Genomic DNA, 20,532 nt, shown 5'->3' with positions numbered 1-20,532 from the left:
GACGAACACTGTAACACTGTATGATTTAACCCATCAGGAGCCCATTTTCTCCTCTGGGAGCTGAATGCATCCAAATGGATTCAGCACTCAATGCAAGAATTAAATAAATAAAAGCCTTCACTTCTGGAGTGCTTCCCTGGGAGCTCAGATGGTAAAGAACCTGCCTGCAAGCACGAGACCCTGGTTCAATTCCTGGGTCAGGAAGATCCTCTGGAGAAGGAACAGGCTACCGACTCCAGTATTCTTGGGCTTCCCTTGTGGCTCAGCTGGTAAAGAATCTGCCTGCAGTGTGGGAGACCTGGGTTCGATCCCTGGGTTGGAAAGATCCCCTGGAGAAGGAAAAGGCTACCTACTCCAGTTTTCTGGCCTAGAGGATTTCATGAACTGTATAGTCCATGGGATCACAAAGAGTCGGGTATGACTGAGCGACTTTCACGTCACTTCACTGGAGTGCTTTCTATCTGTTCTTAGCGCTTTCCACATATTAACTCAGGAATCTTTGTAACAACCTCACAGCGTTGGTGCAATTACGATCCTCAGTGCGCAGATGATGAAAACGGGGCACAGAGAGCTTAGTTAACCTACTGAGTTTTATTATCTCACTAGGGGATGGGATGGTGGAGGAGAAACATCCCAGAGGAACCCGAGGGAGTAAAAGACTATCATGAGCTGGGCCCCATGCACAAACGCAGAAACGTTTGGATGGTCTTTTGGGCAGTATGGGCTAATTCTTGGGTGAAGCATGGGATCTGTGTGTGTGCGCACATGCGTGAAACTATCCCTGAAGCTGAAGCCGTCTTCCTTGGTCAAAGCTGGGAAGGGGACTAACATGTTGAACACCTACTATGTGCCAGCTATCTGCATCAGATACTTTGAATCAGTGGTTCTCAATGGGGAGCAATCTTGTCCCTGCTTGTTAGGGACATGTAGCAATGTCTGGAGACATTTCTGGTTGTCCTTGGGGACGGAGTGCTGCTGGCAAGCCGTAGGTACATCATGCCTCTGCATGCCCTACAATGTACGGGATGGTCCCCCACAACTAAGAATTATCTGGCCCCAAATGTCACTTTTCTGAGGTTGAGAAAACATGGCTTTCCATGTTTTTTTTTTTTTTTTTTCTTATAATGACTTCCATTTTACAGAACAGGCAACTGAGGCTCAGAGAGGTGAAATGTCTTGACCAACGCCACCTAGTCAATTAGATCTGGAGCTGGGAAACCAGTGCAAGTCAGTTTCATTCCAAAGCCAGGGTGTTTCCACTATGCTCTCTCCTTGGGGGTCGAAGGATCAAAGGCAAGGCAATTGAGGATCAGAGAGGTGCTGTGACCAGCTGAAGGTCACACAGCAGTTACTCCAGAGACCTCTTTCCAAGGGAGCTGGTCACCTTTTGGACACAACTGACTCCACTCCTCAAACCTGGCAGGCTCATCTACCTCATACCCTTGACTCTGTGTCCAGAGGAACTTAACTCACTCAAGGCCCATGTCAAACATCACCTTGCCCAAGATCAAAAACAAACAGCTCGGACAGGGCAGAAGCCACCCTACTTTCTCCCTCTTAGGCACCTGCAGTATTTACCCAGAGGCCACTGGGAGAATAAACCTGGGTGTTTGGAACAGACTGAAGGATGATTACAGCCTACAGGGGGATATTATTGATCAGCCAATCCACCACACAGACAACACAATCTCTGGGTCCAGAAGAGGGGCAGGTCAGGAACTGTGAGGACATTTCAGAGAGTGGGGCCGGGCTAAGAGGGCTGTTCATACCTACAATATTAACAAAGAAACATTAACAGAGAACTTTCACCTGCGGGGCATTGTTCCAAGTAGCCCCTATGGATTAACCATAACCTTGTGTAGAACCCCATGAGCTAGGTACCAAGGTCATTCCCATCGTCCAGTTGAGAACACTGAGGTTCTTGAGGCAAGGAATCCAGGGCAAGGTCACCCAAGGAAACTAGAGAGGGTGGGAGCTGGGGTAGTAAACCTGAACAGCCCCCAGGGAGATCATCCCTTTCCATCTTCCTGTGAGGCAGGTGAGGACATTTGTCGAGCACTTCGCTGACGACCAAGGTCACACAGAGCAGCCTACACTGGCAGCAGGGTTTCCCAAGGCATTACTGGGGGGTGGGGGGCTCGGGGAATGGGTGGGTGGGGCTCGGGCAGAGCAGCAGTCACTTGATTAGTACCTGAGAGCAGATAATAATTTCCCTTGGGAAAGGCAGCAAAGGGCAGGTTCATCTCTGGGGTCGGGGGGTGGGCACAGAAGTTATAAAGAAAGAGAAAAAGAAAAGGCAGGAAAAAGAAAAAGGAAGGGGAAAGAGAGAAGAGGGGGTAGGAGAGAGAGGGAGAGAGCCGAGCCGTGCGTCTTCCTCCCAAGGTCGTGGGAGCGCCCGAGGGCACCCAGCTGGGCGCCCCAAAGGCAGCGGGTAAGGCTGGCCGCCTTTTTCGGGGGCCGCTAGGGGTGCGCGCGGCGAGGCGAGGCGGGCTTGCTCCGCAGCGGCCCAGCCGCCAGCTTCCCCAGTCGGGGGTTGACTCAGCCCGAGCGGCGGCCGGCCCTGCGCGCGCGTGCTGCGCGCGGCGGGGGTCGCGTGTGTCGGGGTGGGAGTGGCGTAGCCCGCGGCGGGCGGGGAGCCGGGAGCCACGCGTCCGGGCGCAGAGCTGGTGAGCCGGCCGCGTTGCCTCGGCGCCTCAAGACTCCGCGGGGCCCCGAGCGGAAGAAGACTCTCGCCCGAGAAGCCGGATCGTCCGGCTCGGGCCGAGCCGAGCTTCCGACGTAGCAGCGCCGCGTCTCCAGGGGGCCCGAGGCGCGCGCGGAGCGCCTGTGCGGCCGCGCCGCGGCGTGGCACTTGGCCGACGCTCCCTGGGCGGCGGGGCCCGCCGTCCCGGAGCCCCGAGGACCGGCCCCCTCCCGCCCCTCGTCCGGCCTCCGCGCGCTGCCTCCGCCCCCGGCCCCGGCCGCCCGCCCCCAGGCCCGCCCGCTCGCCCTCCCGCCGCGCCATGCGCCGGGCCCGCCGCTGAGCCCGGCCCGCCGGCTCGCCCCGTCCGGGATGGGGCGCCTGGACGCCTGAGTCGCCGCTCTGCGCGATCTCCGCGCCGGGGGAAGGAGCTGGTGCCGCGCGGCCGCGCTAGGATGGAGGTGTCCGGCGGCCGCGATCCTGGCGGCGACGGGGCAGGGGACAGTGCCCCGCCGGACCCCCTGGCGCACGGCGCCGCTGCGCCCAACTCTGGCCCCTGTGCAGCCGCCCGGGAGTCGGAGCGCCAGCTGCGCCTCCGCCTCTGTGTCCTCAACGAGATCTTGGGCACTGAGAGGGACTACGTGGGCACCTTGCGCTTCTTGCAGTCGGTAGGTGTCGCCCCCGGGGGGAGCGCGGGGACAGTCTCCGCTCCGGCCGCCAGCCCCGCTGCGGAGCTCAGCGGGGGCCTCCGGCGTGGGTCCCCACAACCTGTGGCCACGGTCCCCGGGGGGAGTCTCGAGGATCGCCTCAGAGGCATCCCGCGGGGCGCGCAGAGCCGTGGGGGCGATCGAGCTGCTCCAGAACTGGGCTGTCGCCTCTCTTGCCGGCCCGCGGGTCCAGCCCCAACCCGGGGTCTCCTGCACTCCGTAACCACCGCCCCCCCCCCCCCCCCCCCGCATACTCAGCCCTTTTGTCTTTTTCAACCCCCCCTCCCCTTCTTTCAAATAGTTTTGAAATTAGTTACATCCATGAGGCAGGGTCTCTGGGACCCAGGCGCCGAGAGCTCGGGCTCCTGCGTTCCCCACCCCCCCACCGCCGGGGATTTCTTTGCCACCTAGCGCACCACGGACTACTCATCTAGGACGGACCTTGGAAATCCTCGAGCCCAGCATCCCTGCGCGCCCCGCAGAGTAGGATAAAACCCAAAGCCCAGAGTAGGAACAGAGGCCGCCAAAGCCCCCTGGGTAGGACCCCTCTTTCCCACGCACACGCAGTTGCTGAGGCTTGGGGACAGTGGGTTTCAAACTCACGACTCGCCGGTTCCATCCCATCCCCCCTCCACCCCCATCTCCAAGTTGCCAAACCACTGGCATCAGATTCTGTAAAATAACTGAGCGCTTATTATGTGCCTGGCGCCTACGTGTGTCGTAAGAAGGTTGGACCTTCCCAAGTGGCCCACGAAGTAGGGACGAATACCTCCCTCATTTTTCAGATGGGAAAACTTAGCCCCAGAGGGTCTGAGTAACTTGCCCAGAATCAAACAGCTGTTTAACTGGGGATACTGGATTTTTAACCAGGGCAGCCTCCGTCAGTGCTGCAAGCCCCTGTTCTGTACTGCATTTCTTTTTTTTTTTTTGTTTGTTTCTTCTCTTTCTTCTTCTTCTTTTTTTTTTTTTTTCGTCTATGAGAGGGAGGAAGGGGCCACTTCCCTACCGTCCTAGGAAGTGAGAAAAGTGGCTAGAGGGTGGAGGGGGTGGGTCTGAGGCAGCCTGGCTGGAAGTTAGGAGACTGGCCGGGCTTTAATCTCCAGCCTCCTGCTGGGACCTCATTTACTCCCTTCTCTGCTCTAGGAAGTCTTTTAATCCTGGTGCAGGAAGGGCTGGGGGCAGTGGGCAGCGGGGGCAGTTGGTGGTTCCTTCAGAAACCCCAGAGCCAGGCCCTGCAGTTTCCAGTCTCCCGGGGAAAGAGAGAGGCTCTGGCATCCTCTGGGATCCTCTGTGGCTTAGGGGTGCAGCCGAGGCTGTGTGAGGTCTGAGTTTTAACTCCAGGAGGATGGAGCCCTTCTCTCTGTGAAAGGAGGTGTGTGTGTGTGTGTGTGTGTTGAGGGGGTGGTGGTAGAGAGTTGTGCGGAGGCATTGAAAACCTTTTGGCTAAAGGACCCTTCTAGAAAAGCCTGTGAGAATGAAGCAGGATTGGCATTTCTTTCCCATCCCTCCCTCTCTCACAGAAAAAAGAAAAAAAAAAAAAAAAAAAGAATCTGCTCAGTTTGAAGCTGGCAGTTTCTGAATTAAAGATGTAGGCAGCCCTGGTGTCTCTGAGCAATGTCAGCTTCCAGGGAACTCCTCACTTCTCCTTCTGAGCCACTCCCTGCTTCTTAGTCTGGAAGGGAAAGAGCAAAGACAAGCCAGTTTTTACATTAATGGGGAAGAAAAGATACCTCGTACTCCCACATCCTTGCCCTGGATGCTGTGGTGCCTTTCGGAAGAGATAGGAGATGGTGTTTGGGTTCACTGTGGTTTTAAATTGTCCACGTGTAGAGTCTGAGGAAGCTGAAATAATGGAAATTGATTAGAATCCACCATTCTTCTTATTAAAAAAGGACAGGAAAAAGATAAAAGACTTCTACACTTCCATATCGTCCCCTTGACACTTTGAATCTGCTGATTTCATCCTTTTTCTTTCTTTTGGATTGCCTGTCGGTTTTGAGATGAGCTGGTTCTGACTTTGACATCTTGGATCACTCTTATACCTGTCCTGGCCTCAGTTTCTCCACTTGTCAAAGGCGGGGAGGGGAAGCCAGGCTTTCTTTCTGCCTTGTCCTTCTGGGTGCCCCCAAGCTTGTGCCAGCAACGGACTGATTGTGTAACTTGACCAGGCATACCTCAGTTGTGAGCTGCAGGAGACCTCTCTTGTTTTGCTTTATCAGAAATGGTCCCTAAACAACCCAAGGTCTTTTAGTTTTGAAAACCCAGGGCTTGGAGCTTCATGAACTGCTAATTACCAAGGCTTTCCATGGCAGCCAGGCTGGCAGCCTGCAGGTTGTGAATCTCTCTTGTCTTCCCACTCCCTCCTCCCAGCCTTTATGTGATACTTACTGAGGGACTGTTCCTGCTTGGAAGAAATGTTGGGTAATCCCTCCTTGCTTTTAATTCCATGTGGCAGAGGCAGGTCTTGAAGGGCTGCCCTGGCCTCCTTGAGTCCCTTGTTTTAAGGTCCCTTTGCCAGTGAAAATGAAGCTCTGTGGTAGACCAAGCATTATGGAAAATGCAGAAAAACCAGGTCTTAAGTTCCTGTGCTAGAGGAGGGCATGTTCTAGCCAAGGGTGGCAATATGTGAGTGTTTCCAGAAACCCAAGTATGAGGTTGAGCTCTGGAGCCGGACTGCTGGGGGTCAGGTCCTTGGGCTCTGTGACCTTAGGCAAGTGTCTTGACCTTTCTGAACCTCACTTTCCTCATCTGTAAATGGAGAATGATAGTACATCTTATAGGGTTTTGAAGAGGATAAGTGAATTATATTAATATATATAAAGCACTTAGAACAGTGCCTAGCAGGTTGTAAGGCAATTCTGAGTTATTATAATTAATTGTTATATGATACTTAAAGATTACAGATGATTAGGATTGTAGGATTCTAGTAGCCAGCAGGCAGGAGTAGTCAGGGAGGGCTGTGAGATCTGAGTCATTACTGAAAGGAGGACAGGAACTCTGGGTGAATTTCCTTTTGATCATCTACATTCCAGAACTAGTGGTTTTGTTTGGCTCTGGGTTTGGGGGCTCTCAGGTTCCTTCAGAATCTCCCCATCTTTCCTTACCTCCTTCAGGAGCTGGATTGCACTTCCTGCCTTATCTCCAGTGGGGCCTGATGACTTTGGGGGCATATTCTCTGTGTGTTTATTGAAGAGTCATGGGAAGGGAAGGACAGCCCTCTCGTATTGATGCTGGCTGTCTCTTGGAGGACCCCCTAGAGGTGGCAGGAGAAGATGCCTCGGGTTTTGAGAACCTTGGATCTCAACCTTTAGAAGCCCTGGCTGTGTTAGGTGCGCTGTGTATACGCTTGTTAATAATGATGATGACAGTGATGTTGCTGCCTGCCATCGCTGTGTAGGAGCTGACACTGATTCATTGCTTACCCTTCTATCCATTCATTTGATCTTTCCAGCACCCCTGTGAAGGAAGTGCTGTCTTATCCCCATTGGCAGAGGAGGAAGCTGAGGCAAAGATAGTTTAAGTGAACTGTCTGGTTCATGCAGACAGCTGCCTGCTCTGGAACTCATGTCTGCAGCCACTTCACAGAATGCCTCTGGCTTATGAAGGCCTTGACTTGTGACTTTTGGAGGTGGCAGAACTGGGATTTGAACCCAGGTCTGTGTGACCCTTCCCCTTTGCCTGGGCTTCCTCTGGTTACTTCCCCGCTGTGACTCCTGTCTCTTCTGCAGATGGGCACAGCTTAGAAGAATGGAAATGTCAGGCTGCTGGGTTCCTCCTCTGTACTCCATGTCTCTTCTTGGCGTGAGGGTTGAGGGTGGGGCTCTGGAGCCAGGCTGCTGGTGTTCAAACCCTGGCTTTACTCCACACTGCCTGTAGGTGGCCCTGGGCAGGTCACCAGCCTGCTCTGTGTCTCAGTTTCCCCATCTGCATAATGGGCACAGTATAGCAGCTGCTGCATCATGGAGGAAAGGTTGAATTTTCCGTGAGCCTGACGTTATCGCTGTTAGCTCTGTGCCAGGCACACAGTAGGTGCCCAGAATGCGCTGGTAGCTTTTTGAGGGGATGTGCAGCATTGGGGGGCAGAAGAGTTGGTCTTTTTGGGGCTCAAAGTCTTCCTCTTTAAAGAGAGGCCGGGTGATCCTTGAACCCACTTGCCTCATGTTTAGATTGGTTTGGGGTCTCCACCTACAAGTCAAGGAGGCTGCCTTTGGGGACAGCTGCCAATGGGTTCCCTGAAGGATGTATCATCCAGCCTGGCTGGATGGGCGGAGAGACTCCTGTGTTGGGGGTGGTCAGCAGACCCCTGAAGGGCTCCCCTTGGCTCTCTGATGAGAGAAAGTGCTCCTTATTCCTCCATGATGCAGCAGCTGCTATACTGTACCCATTATATAGATGGGGAAACTGAGGCACAGAGCAGGCTGGTGACCTGCCCAGAGCCACCTACAGTCAGTGTGGAGTAAAGCCAGGGTTTGAACACCAGGACAGGACAAAGACCAGTCACTCTCAGACACCCACAGGGTCTGCCTGAACTGGCTGGGCCGGGGTCCCTGAGGGACAATAGGTAGAGAGCTCCCAGAATGCTTTCTGTGGTTCTGCTTTTTGAGGGTAGGAGACGAAAGCTTTTCTTCTCATTGGAGCTCTGCTTGCCAAAACAAGAAACTGTGGTTTTGTCTTGTCACTTTTTTTTGTTTTTTTTTAAGATTTTTGTCCTCTTAGTCTGACACTAGGGAGCGATGCTGGGGAGTGGGGGCGGGGGGTGCGTTTAAAATTCTACAGTCACAGAATGACCTGCCCGGTGACGTGGGGGAGTGGTTTCACAAGATTGTGTTGTGCAAAGTAGGATGCTCAGAAGTTCCGCCTTGGGAATATAAGCAATAACCGTAATATGATATACACTGTATGTATGACATGACAGGAATTGGGAGCAAAGGATGGAGAGATGTGTATCTTGTGAAGAAAGGCAAGCAGGAGGATAAAAAAAGGAAAAAAGGTTCTAAGAAATGCTTTTTAAAATGCCCTTTCCATGTAAAATTTAGCATATGTATGAGAATATATTTTTTACAACTCGCCAACAGAAGGAATGATTGTATTTTCAGCCTGATTATTAGTTGAATGCACAGCAATAGTAATAATAATTTTGCTCAGACTTACATAGTGCTAGATGTTTGTAAGCCCCAGGTAAAGCATTCTCTGTGTATCAGCTCCAAATTTCCAGGCGTTACTGTGCTTCCTGTTCTGCAAATGAAACAGAGAGGTCAAGTCAGTTTCCCAGGGTCACACAGTTTGACGGAACTGGGATTCAAACCCAGGTAGTCTGGCTGCGCAGCCCACGTTCTTTAACGCTACCCTGAACTGCCCCATCAGGGTGCTGTGTTCTCGACCCACATTCCTGCCTCTGTGAGACTTCTGGGATGCCCACGTGGGCAAGAATTAAGCCCAGCGATCCGAATGATCTGAGCTTTAGGATGCAAGGGACCCAGGACCAGGCCACTCTGTATTGGGCTGAACATCATCAGGAAAAGGCGGTGAAAATTTTGTGATGATAAAAACCTTAGCATCCGCGAGAGTTAGGTGGGGCCCCTCTTTTGTGTATGGCAGACACAGCTACGTACAGGTAAAGCCGTAAAGAGATTAGACTGCTTTTTTCAGAGGTAGAGGCAGCATCTGCTGTGTATTCCAGTCCGTGTTCCAGGCCACGAGGATGCAGCTAGCCGCCAACGGGGCAAACGTGGTCGTTGTCCTTATGAGAGAGATGAGTCAACAGGAATGCTTGAACTCACGCATTTGAATGAGTGTGTTCTTCAGATAAACAGCCCAGACGCCCACTCACTATTATTCCGATGTTTGCTCTTGTAACCGTTGCTCTGTCACTTTAAGAAGAGATGGATGGGGTTGGTATCCCTGGCTTTTGGAGGCTTCAAGGGCACCACTTTCTTCGAGAGTATCCCTTTTATCAGGCCAGTGAGCAGAAGAGCTGTTGGACTCGGGGCCACACCCTCAGATTAAGAAACCCACATCCTCTCTGCTTTACAGCCGGCTGTCTCAAAGCTTTTGTAAAAGTTGAGTCTTTGAAGTAGGCCATGCTTCGCTGCAGAACTTTACCTCCCAGATTTTTGTGTTTTCTCTTCTCCAATAGACGTAGGTTTTCTGGCTGGAACCCTAGTGGGAAGTGGGTAACCAGAGTTTGCTGTGCCATTGGCTTTGTTTCAAAGGCACTGGCTGAGGTCAGAGCTGGTTCTTGCCCTAGAATTTAGGAGATATAGAACTTGTGAGCAAGCCAGAGGTGGAGGGAGGGTCTCAATCTCCTTGTTTTGCAGGTAAGGCCCCTGCAGAAGTTGCATCCCCCAGAGGGAGGTGAGCCCTGGTCAAGGATGGTGACTGCGGCTGGTCGGGGTTCCATCCTGAGAGTTCTGGGGAGAGAAGGCTTGGGGGCCTTCTCTGGGGACTTGTGTTTTAGTCTGGATCCACTGTCCCCCTTAAACAGGTTCTACAAGGGACATTTCCAGCCCTAGCAACTGATTTGGGGTGAATCCCTTCATCTTTCAACCTTTGGCACTATTGACACATTCATTGGGTAGGGTTATTCTTTGTTTGTGGGGGTGTCCTGTGGGTTGCAGGATTTCAGAAGCATCGTTGGCTGCCACCTACTAGATTCCAGTAGCGTCCCCTTCCCCCAGCTGGGGCAATCAGAAGTGTCTCCAGACATTGTCACATGTCCCCTGGGGGCAAAATAGCCCCCGGCTGGGAATCACTGGCTGAAACCTCCTTTGATCACCAGCTCTGCTTTTGGACCATTTGAAGGCAACTGCATGTGTAGCATTGATATGTGTGTGTGTTTACATAAATGGCATGGTGCGGTTTGTATTTTTCACTCTGCAGTGTGTCTTGGGTTCACGGTTAAGGGCACAGACTCTGGAGACAGACAGCCTGTGCTTGAAACGCCGCTCTGCCCCCGTGTGACTTTGGACAAGTCGTTTTGCTTCTGCGAGCCCTGGTTTCCTCATCTGTAAGATGCTTGCAGCCTCCGGGGGTGGCTGCAAGGATGGAGTGTGGTCCCTCATACACCTGGAGCAGCTGGGTCCTGGGGCAAGATCAGTCTCCCCGAAGTACATGCCACAGAAGGAAGCCCCGAGGAAGGAGGGAAGCCCTCCAGACTCCCAGATGAGTCTGGAGTTTTAGGTTTATTTTTATTTTCTCGACTCTTTGAGGGCCAGAAGGGAATCTGCCTGTCCGCCCCTCTTCTGTCGTGTGGTCAGACACACAATCTGTGTTTACCCGCCTGGTTCCTTCCCCAGGGTGGAGCTGGCAACTGATCCCTTGGTTCTGGGCCAGGAGAGGTGAGGCTATTTCAGGCTGGCTGGCCTAGGGCCACTGAAGGTTGGTAGCAGCAGGTGGCCAGTTGCCGCGGAGGGCAGGTAGCTTCTGCAAGAAGCTGCTCCCAGGAGGAATGAGGCCAGGGTCACCGCGGGGTATAGGCAGTCAATGCTTTCATTCACAAATTCACTTCTTAAACAAACAGATGTTAAGCACCTACTAAGTGTCAGACATATGGGCTAGATGTTGGCACGTGGCCAGTACAAGATGGACAAGGTTCTTTCCCTTGTGGAATCTTCACACAGTACAAAAAGAGATCGCTTGAGAAAGTGACGAGAGGTGTAATAATGATAAGATAATCCACTGAGGCCCTGCTGGGTGCGAGGTACTATATGAATTAGCTCTTTGAGTCCTTGCAGCAACCCTTTGGAGTAGAGACTGTCATTATATCTATTTTGCTCCTGGGGAAACCAAGGCCCAGAGAGGCTGAGGAAATTGTTCAAGTCTACACAGTTTGGAGTGGGTATGCCGAGGAGAAAGGAACGTGGAGATACGCTGGTGATGGAGGTGGTGTCATCTGTTGAGATGAGGTGGTCAGGGGAGGCCTGTCTGAAGAGATGGCTGAGAAGGAGCCCGCCGAGGAGGGAGCTGAGAGAGGCGTGTTCCGGGTGGTGGGCACAGTGTGTGCAAAGGCCCTGAGGCAGGGCCCGATTCAGCTTGCTGAAGAGGAGGTGAGGTTGGCGTGGACAGCAGGGGCTCTGGTGGCGTGAACCCCACGTGCATGGTGAGGCGTTTGGGCTTGAGTCTTAGTGGGATGAGGAGGCCCTGGGGTGTGGCACGGTTTGACTGGGGATCTGAAAGTCAGGACTGCACGGCGCCCTTCCCAAGGTCCAGCAAACACCTCCTGCTTCCTGCCTGGGCACCCAGCCAGGAGGCAGGACCACATCTTCCCCTCCCACAGGCAGATCCCCCCTGTCTGTGCCCTGGCTGTCTAGTGACCTGGGCCATTTCTGTCCTCTGTCTGGGTGGGTGCTGTGAGCCGACCACATGTGGAGGGGAGTTTGGGCCCCTCTTCGTGGCCTGGGTGTGGACAGGCTGCACCGGGAGGGCTGTTGAGGTCCGATGGGTCCCTGCTTCCCGTGAGGAAGGGGCCACCCCATGTTTTCTGTTCAGGAAACTGATTTGCATGATTAAAAACTGTTCGGTGGCACCTCTGACTCCACCCTTCACTCACAGCCCTCACGGCAGCACTTAACCTGGTGTCAGCTCGCATGTCTTTTTCTTTTTTATTTAATTAATTAATTAATTTATTTTTTCATTTATTTTTATTAGTTGGAGGCTAATTACTCCACAGTATTCCAGTGGTTTTTGTCATACATTGACATGAATAAGCCATGGATTTACATGTATTCCCCATCCTGACCCCCCCCCCCCACTTCCCTCTACCCGATCCCTCTGGGTCTTCCCAGTGCACCAGGCCCGAGCACTTGTCTCATGCATCCAACCTGGGCTGGTGATCTGTTTCACCATAGAAAATATACATGTTTCGATGCTGTTCTCTCGAAACATCCCACCCTCGCCTTCTCCCACAGAGTCCAAAAGTCTGTTCTGTACATCTGTGTTCGCGTGTCTTTTTCATACCCACTTCACAGATGAGAAAAATGGAGGCACTGAGGGGAAGTCACCCGAGGACCCACCCTGGGGAACTGGCCACTGCCTCCGCGGCCCTCATCCTTGCCTCCCGTGGTCTGCTGTCCATGCGCAGCCCGAGGAACCTAGTTAGACTTGTTAGGTCATGCCACCGCCCCATTCAAAGCCCAGCTGTGGCTGCCAGCGCCCTCAGTCAAAGCCAGGTCCTCAGAGGGGCCTAGGAGGTCCCACACCACTTGCCCTCTCTCTTCTCCCCTCCCATTCCGAGTCATCTTTTTTCTTTATACGGTTTTTTTAACATTGAGATATGATTCACGCACCGTATGTTCTACCCCCTCGAGAGTACAATTCAGTGGTTTGGGGTATATTCACAAAGTTGTGCAGTCATCGCTGCCGTCTAATTCCAGTGTCCTGTTGCCTTCCCTTGCTCCCCTCCAGACACATGGGCCCTTTCTCAGAGACCCCAGGCGTGTTCCTGCATCAGGGCCTTCTCATTTGTTCTTTCTGGAGTGCTCTTCCTCCGGTATCCCCGTGGCTCACTCCTTCAGGCCCCTGCTTAAACCTCGTGGTCTTCGGAAGGTCTTCTCTGACTACCCCACCACTTCCCGTTTGAAATTGTACTCTGCCCCGACTTACTGCTTCCTGTCTCCTTTTCTCTGGGTGGTCCTTTATTTACTCTTGTCTCCAGCACCATAAACAGTGCCTGGCACATAGTAGGTGCTCATTAAATATTTGTCAAGTGAAGGAAAAAAAAAATCTCTTCTGTATATACACGTGTGCACACGCGCGTGTGCACACACACACACATTTATTTGTTTAGTTTTTGACTGCATTACACAGCTTGTGGGATCTTAGTTCCCCCACCAGGGATTGAACCCATATCCTTGGCAGTGAAAGTGCATAGTCCTAATCACTGGAGTACCAGGGAATCCCCATATTTTTAAAATAATGGGATGGTCTTGATTTATGTTCAGTATTTTTGCATGGACTTTTGGTCCCCGGGGTCTGGCCCAGACTGTTTGGGTCTGAATTGTGTTTCTGCCCCTCAGTGGCTCTGCGATCCTTGGCAAGGAGTTTCCCCAAGAAGTTTCCCCTCTCTGGGCCTCAGTTTCCTCATCTGTAAAATGGGTTGGGACACTTTGTTCAGTGTTGGCATATGGCCAGGCTCCAGTCAATGGTAGTTGTTCTTTTATTGAAATTATTATTATGTTTTAGAATCTCAGTGTTTCCCTTCTTTTTTTTTTTTTTTTTCAAGGACAGTTATGGGGTCTTGTCTTGAAAAACGTGCCTCAGATCATTCTTGGGGCTTGAAATAAGCAACTGAGTTCATTTTGGCCAGGTGGCCCCTTGCCCCAGACTCCTGGTCTCTGTACTCTGAAGGCAGTTGGGAGCAAGGACATCTCTGGGATGACTGGCATTTGGAGCTAGAAGAGATTATTCATCTCCTTCCCCGAGGAACCCACCCAAAAATAGAAGAAAAAAAAAGGTCATCTTCTCAAAAATGCATGAAGGCCCCTCCTGTTCTCCCACTCTGAAATCTCTCCACAGACTTGAGTGGACACAGAATAAACCGTTTTCCACTTCCTGGGCGAGGCTGTTGTACATTCTGCTTCCTTTGCATCCTCACAGTTGTGCAGATGAAGAAACCAAGGCCCCGAACTGTGAGCCCACTTGCCCAAGGTCACGAGAGGATGTATCCGTTGTCTATCGCTGTTTAGCAGACTACCCCGCATTTAGTGTTCTGAAGCAGCCCTACTGATGACCACCGTGCAGTTTCTGTGGTCAGAATTCTGGGCACTATGTGACTGGGTTTTCTTCTCCGGGTCTCACACGGCCGCTGTCATGGCGTCTGAATCTTGGGGACCTCTGTTTAGCTTCTTGGTTGAATTTAGTTCCCTGCGGCCGTAGGACTGAGGTCCCCTATGCTCTTTCTGGCTGTTTGCTGTGATGACTCTCACCTCCTCAGATCCTTGTCATGTGCTTTGTGAAAAATCCCTTCTGACAGTCTCTGCCTTTTCATTAGACTGTTCAGCTCATGTACATCAATGCAGTTATTGACAGGGTTGGGTTTAGGTCTAACATCCTGCCGTCTGGTTGGATCTCCTTCCTCTCCTGTCCCCATTGTGCTGGAGGAGAGGGGAGCAGGAAATGCAGGTGGACTGAATCCAGACCCCTTGCTGTGGCTTACACGGCCTCTGAGGTCTGGACTCTGCTCACCACGCCAGCTTCCTCCAGCATTCATTATGTCCTGGGCCTGTCCGCCGGCTTTCTGTTCTTGAACTTGCTAGGCTGGTTCCACCTTCTCAACCTTTTCGTTTTGCTGTTCCTCTTGCCTGTAGCACCTCTAACTGCGCGGTGCACGGGGCCCTTCCCTCTCGTCTAGCTGTGTAACCCCAGTGTCACTTCCTCAGGGGGCCTTGAGTCCTGGGCTCTGGATCACCACACCCGTTTTCTTCCTGGTAGCTGTCACTCCCTGAAATGGTCGTCTGTTTACCTGCTTCGCGTCTGTCTCCCCCACTGGGATGTAAGTCACACGAGGTCAGGGCCCTGTTCTGCTGTGTTCACTGCAGCATCCAGCACATAATGGGCGCTCTGTTAATGTGGGTCTCGGGCGTGAGTGTGTGAGCGAAAGGGATTGGACGGGGTGCGCTGTGTGCTGGAGGCTCTCCCGGGTCCTGCCACCAGGCCTTCTGGTTCCTTGACTTTGGGGAGCTTGGACCTCAGCATGGGGAGTGCCTGCGGACTGGCGTCCTTGGCCTCTTGCCCTTACCACACTGGGAGGGCCGAGGGAGCTCTGTGTGGTCCCAGCCACGAGCTGATGGCAGGCCAGGCTGTTGATTGGGTGTTTTTTTTTTATTTTTTTATTTTATTAAAAAAGTTTATTAATTAAAAAGAATTAAAAACAATTTTTTTTGTCTGTGCTGGGTCTTCGTCGCTGCATGCGGGCTTTCTCTAGTGGCGGTGAGCGGGGGCTTCTCCTCCCTGTAGCGGCTTCTCCTCCCTTTCAGCGGCTCCTCTCGTGGAGTATGGGCTCCAGACACGGGCTCGTGGCACGCAGGCTCAGGAGTTCCGGTTCGAGGGCTTAGGTGCCCCGCAGCATGTGGAATCTTCCTGGAGGAGGGATCGAACCCATGTCCCCCGCATTGTCAGGCAGACTCTTATCCACTGTACCACCAGGAAGTCCAACTGGGTGGTTTTTTAAGACTTATTTCCCCTTGATCAAAAAGGTCATAAATATAGTGGGCGTGTATGTGTCAAAAACACTCTGTCATGTCATTTTATTACAGACTTTCTCATATGAAACCAAGTATGGTAAAATGATGTTTTATCTATGTACTTGGCTGTATATGTTACACATTTCTGCACATGTTCAGAGGTCTAGACGTAAAACTCCAGTGTGCTGTATTTGTGGACATTTTAATTCACTTTTTCAAAGTTGATTTTTGGGTAACTTTTTATGTTGACATTTCAAGAGTAGAGAGCACCCCACAGACCTTTAACCTAGGTTCACTAGTTTGTTTTATAATCCTCCCCTCTTCTTTCCCCTCCCCACCTCTCCTACCTCCTGCACACACATGCATGTGCGCACACACACACACACACACACACACACACACAGAGTTTTTATTACTTTGATCCATTTGAGAATAATTGCAGACATGATGCCCCTAAATAATCTCCTAAGAACAGACATTCTCTGCTATAACCACAGTACAGTGAACAAAATCAGGAAATGTAACATTGATAGTACATTATACAATCCACAGTCTGTATTCAGATTTCACCTGTTTTTCCAAAAGTGTTCTTTATACCTCCCCTCTGCTCTTTCCCCATCTCCAGAATCCAGTCCTGAATCATGCATCGTGTTTAGTTGACTTCACTGGCGATTTTGACTGGGGGTGACTTTTACCCCTTGTGTGGGTGGTAGAAACTCTCTGCTGAGATGTAGTTCTTCCACTTTTGTCCCCAGGCCACCACTTACCAGCTCTGTGACCTTGGGCAGATGGCTCTTGGGCCTCAGTTTCTTTGGCTGTGAAATGGGGAGATCTCTTTTTCTCCCTCACACACATTTTATTGCACGTCTGCTGTGTGCCTGGGTGTGTTGACACTGGGGATTCAGCAGTCGCAGGGTAGGCAGACATCTGGGTCCTTGGGCTGGCAGCGGAGAGGAGAGGATTTGGAGTAAGATACAACACTAGGTGCTGGGCATGGGGCTGGCTCCCAGGGACGCCCTCTATGCACGGGCCATTTTTGCTGTCACTTTGCTATTGTAGAACGTTTGGAAAATAAAGACAAGCAAAAAGATCTCACCCTTCCAGACAGCTGCTTCACCTTTCGGTACATTTCCTGCTTCTTTGTGTGTTGTTTCAGCCGAGGTGTGATCACACCACACACACGATGTTATGTCTTCTCTTGACTCTTCTGTGCAGCGCCTGCGTCGTGACTGAGCACACTTCATCGCTAAGCTTTTGCAGGCTTCGTGGTGAAACGTGGGGCTCTGGGTCCGCACCGTCCAGGTTGAGTTGTTAGGGAGCTGTTGACCGAAACCGCCCACCTTGGCCAGGCCCACCTGCCTGAGTTGTCTCGCCGCAGGAGGTCCGGATAAGGAACGCGGTGCTGCTGCTGAAGACTGGCCGGGAACATTGGGGCAGGGTCAGAGGAGGGAGGAGGGAGGCGGCCAACCTCCCAGAATCCTTTGCATTGGCCTCCATCTTGGCTGAGCGACGCACGTGCCACCAGGAAGGACCCTGAGTCAGACCATGGGCCGAACAAGATGACTGGCCAGAGACAAGCCAGAAAAGAGGCCCGTTCCCCTAAAGCCTGAGACTGTGAGTCATGTGGCAGAGCGGTTCTCCTGGGCTCCCTTACCCCGCTGCTCTCCGCCTGGGCACCCCCTTCCAATAAACTCTCTTGCTTTATCAGCACGTGTGTCTCCTTGGACAGTTCATTTCTGAGTGTTAGACAAGAGCCCACTCTCGGGCCCTTCTCAAGACCCACTCTCAGGGTCTTCCCCTTCCTGCGTCAGAATCCTGGTTACTTGCCAGCTGTCTAATAGTGAGCAAATTGCTTTACCTGGGTGCGCTTCATCCTGGAACTAGTGCCCAGCCCTTAGACTGGTGGGGAGTTGGATGAATTAAGACCTGTCATGCTCTCAAAGCAGTGCCTGGCACATGGTAAATGCTTGGTATATATTAGCTATAGTTATAATAATTATTATAATAACATAATGTAATAATATACTATAATAACATAATGTATGAATACACTAGTAAAATTATTATTATTACTTAACCATCCCTTTTATATTGGGTATTTACACAGACTTCAGCTTTTCACAATTATAGACCATATGCGTCTTTGTTCAAGCTGCCAGTTCAGTAGCTGGGAGCTGAAGAACCTTTGGTTTAGGGCTCTGTGGTCTTTACCAACCCAAAGAAATCACCCACACCTAGAATCCTAGAATTGAGTTGTCAGAGCTAGGAGAGACCATAACATCATCTCAGCCAATTGTGTCATTTTTCCAGATGGGGAAACTGAGGCACAAAATCGTTCAGTGAGTTAGTTGATCCAGGCTTACCAACTGAGTTTGTGGCTGAGATGGAACTTGAAATTGAAAGCAGAACCCCAGGATTGTTCTGCTTTTGTCCAACAGCTCAGATGCTTGGAGGACAGAGAGGGAGGGTTTAAGTTGTGTCCGGATGAGCTGGAGGAATCCTCTGCGGCCAGAGGTTTCCTGTGTCTTTTTCATTTTCAGATCCTTTGACCTTAGTGGCCATAAATGATGTGTGTCTGTCTGTCTGTTTTTCTGTCATTTATTGGTCATGGGTCCATGGCACCACAAGTTCCAAACTGGGGGTCCTCAGGCCAGCGCAGGCCTGTGCAGTGTTTGAAATTTTTTTTATTGGTTGCCAGCATTTCTTGAAAAATTAAGAAATTTCATGTAAAAATCTGTGTTTCTGGGTTCTGAAGTAATCAGAAGACCTGTCCGCATTAAGCTTGCGGGCCTGCAGGCAAGCTCTTGCCTGGAGCTGAGCAGCAGCTGCCCTCTTTAGACAGGACTTGCAGTCTTCACTTTGCCACAGTCCCTACCCTTCCCTAACGTCCCCGACATTGAAACCCAACATTGGTTGCCATTTACCGTTGTGCTTGCTCTGCTGGACTTAAGAAAAAAAAAAAAAGACTCGAGGACATTGGACTAGTTCTTCTAACTCTTGTTTCTATCAGGTAGAAAACTGAAAGCCAGACCAAGAGAGTTTCGTGTTCTTTTCTGTTTGTTGTTTGGAAATTTTATTGGCTTCTTTATTTTTGATTGTGTTGGGCTTTCTCTGGCTGTGGTGACTGGGACTGCTTTCTAGGTGCAGCGCACAGGCTTCTCATGTGGTGGCTTCTCTTGTTGTGGAGCTGGGCTCTAGAGCACATGGGCTTCATTGCCTCATAGCACGTGGGATCTTCCCGGACCAGGGATCGAACCCGTGTCTCCTGCATTGGCAGGCGGATTCTTAACCCCTGAGCTGCCAGGGAGGTGTGAGAGTTACATGTTTTAAGAAACAAAGGCGGCCAGCTTTCGCTTTGGAAGGAGGATGGATTCCCTTTGGAAGGATTACTAGCACCTTTAGCAAGCAAAAAAAGTGCTTTTTTGTCCGAAGGTTGTGACTCTCATCGTCATCACGGAGGACACCCATCCAGCCCCAGCCCCTTCCACGCAGGCAGCTGAGTTTGAGATGCATTTGGAGTTTGTGGGTGGTCCCTCTATTCTCTGAGGTGAGCGGAGGGGGAGAAGGTGGTTCTCTCTTAGAGAGGGTGGTTCTCTTACCCCAGCTTCCACTTCCTGTGGCCTGTGGGCAGTCACTCTCCTTTCTTTTTGCAACCTCAGCTGTTGAACTGGAGGTTCCCACATTCATTTGTCCTACTTCCCGAATCTTGTTCTGTATTTGGGCTCCTTTGGGAGATTCCGGGCTGCAGATCCCAGAGAGGACGCAGCGGGCTCCTCTGTGGGTGTTCGGGGGCCCCTCAGTTGCCATCGGGGGCCTCCGCTTGGACTTGAGGACCCCGATACCTTCCCGGTCAGGCTTGGTGTCCTCCTCCTCTCGTGCAGCCCCATGGAGTTTCTCTCCCCTGCTTTGTTTCTTCCAAATCTAGAAGGTTTTGAAACAGCAACCATAAAAGAGCAGCAAGTGCTGGTTCTCGGGCTTCTTTGGTTGCAAGTGACAGAAAACCCAGCTTAAACTGCGTTCAGCACGGACCGGACTTGCTTGGTTTGTGTTAGGGGAGGGCCCGGCTGCTCTCGTGAGGGGCCCACCTGCACCCCGTGCCCGTGGAGGAGCCGTGGGTCCCGGAAGGCTGACTGCAGAGCCCTGGGACCGGGAGAAGGGGAGGGATGCCAGCTGAGAGCCTCTCTTCCCCTCTGTGCTGGCATCAGCACATCACCCCGGATTGGAAGCCTCTGCCTTCCCCCGAGTCCTGGGTCCCAGGGAAGCCCTGTTGTCCCTGGGGCTGCCCACATTGCCCAGCGGCGTTTCCACATCCTACCTTCAAAGCCTTGCTCATATCCTGCTTCCTCAAAAGACCTTCCCTGACGGTTCTGGCTCTTGCCATGGGTCTAATAATAGCACCAGCATCCACATGTGTGTGATGTCCTCAGTGGACAAGTCTCAAGCAGCATAGCCTCCCAGGAATCTCATGGAGAAGCCGATCCTGTGTTACCTATCTTATCCATGAGGAAACAGAGGCCCAGAGAGGTTCAGCACGCAGAAAGGCTTCAGGGTCACACAGCATCCTTCTCTCTCGTTGGAGGCTCCCGCGTGTGTGTTTTGTTTTCTCTGAGGCCACACAACCGGGATTTGAATCCCTGGTGGCTCAGTGGTAAAGAATCCGCCTGCAATGCAGGAGTCCTGGGTTCGATCCCTGAGTTGGGAAGATGCCCTGGAGGAGGGCATGGCAACCCACTTCAGTATTCTTGCCTGGAGAATCCCCTGGACAGAGGAGGCTGGCGGGCTACAGTCCATGAGATTGCAAAGAGTCGGACACGACTGAGCGACTAACACTTTCACACTTTTCTACCTCTTTAGGAAAATGGCTTAACCTCTGTATCTGGGGAAGAACATTCTCGGCACAGGAAATAGCAAGTGCAAAAGCCCTGAGGCAGGAGTGTGATTCAGGAACAGGGAGGAGGCCGTGAGC

The 20,532-nt window shown here is 51.9% G+C and overlaps 2 protein-coding genes across 2 annotated transcripts in view; one reads left to right on the top strand and one right to left on the bottom strand.

Moving 5' to 3' along the window:
* Positions 1-1,638: 1,638 nt before the first annotated feature.
* Positions 1,639-3,004, bottom strand: LOC122681131 (collagen alpha-1(I) chain-like). Its single transcript, XM_043882844.1, has 2 exons — positions 2,406-3,004; positions 1,639-1,690 (listed from the first exon to the last, which is right to left on the bottom strand). Exons 1-2 carry the CDS (start codon positions 3,002-3,004, stop codon positions 1,639-1,641), a joined length of 651 nt encoding a protein of 216 aa, XP_043738779.1.
* The window catches only part of PREX1 (phosphatidylinositol-3,4,5-trisphosphate dependent Rac exchange factor 1), a 176,392-nt gene continuing 158,545 nt past the window's right edge, over positions 2,686-20,532 (top strand). The window contains exon 1 of the mRNA XM_043884896.1: positions 2,686-3,348. Coding sequence (XP_043740831.1) covers positions 3,136-3,348 — 213 coding nt within the window. The 5' untranslated portion in view covers positions 2,686-3,135. The remainder of the gene's footprint in view (positions 3,349-20,532) is intronic.

Source organism: Cervus elaphus, chromosome 23 (assembly GCF_910594005.1).
Source record: "Cervus elaphus chromosome 23, mCerEla1.1, whole genome shotgun sequence".
In the NCBI taxonomy this organism is placed as follows: Eukaryota; Metazoa; Chordata; class Mammalia; order Artiodactyla; family Cervidae; genus Cervus; species Cervus elaphus.
This window is presented reverse-complemented; position numbering and strand designations above follow the sequence as displayed.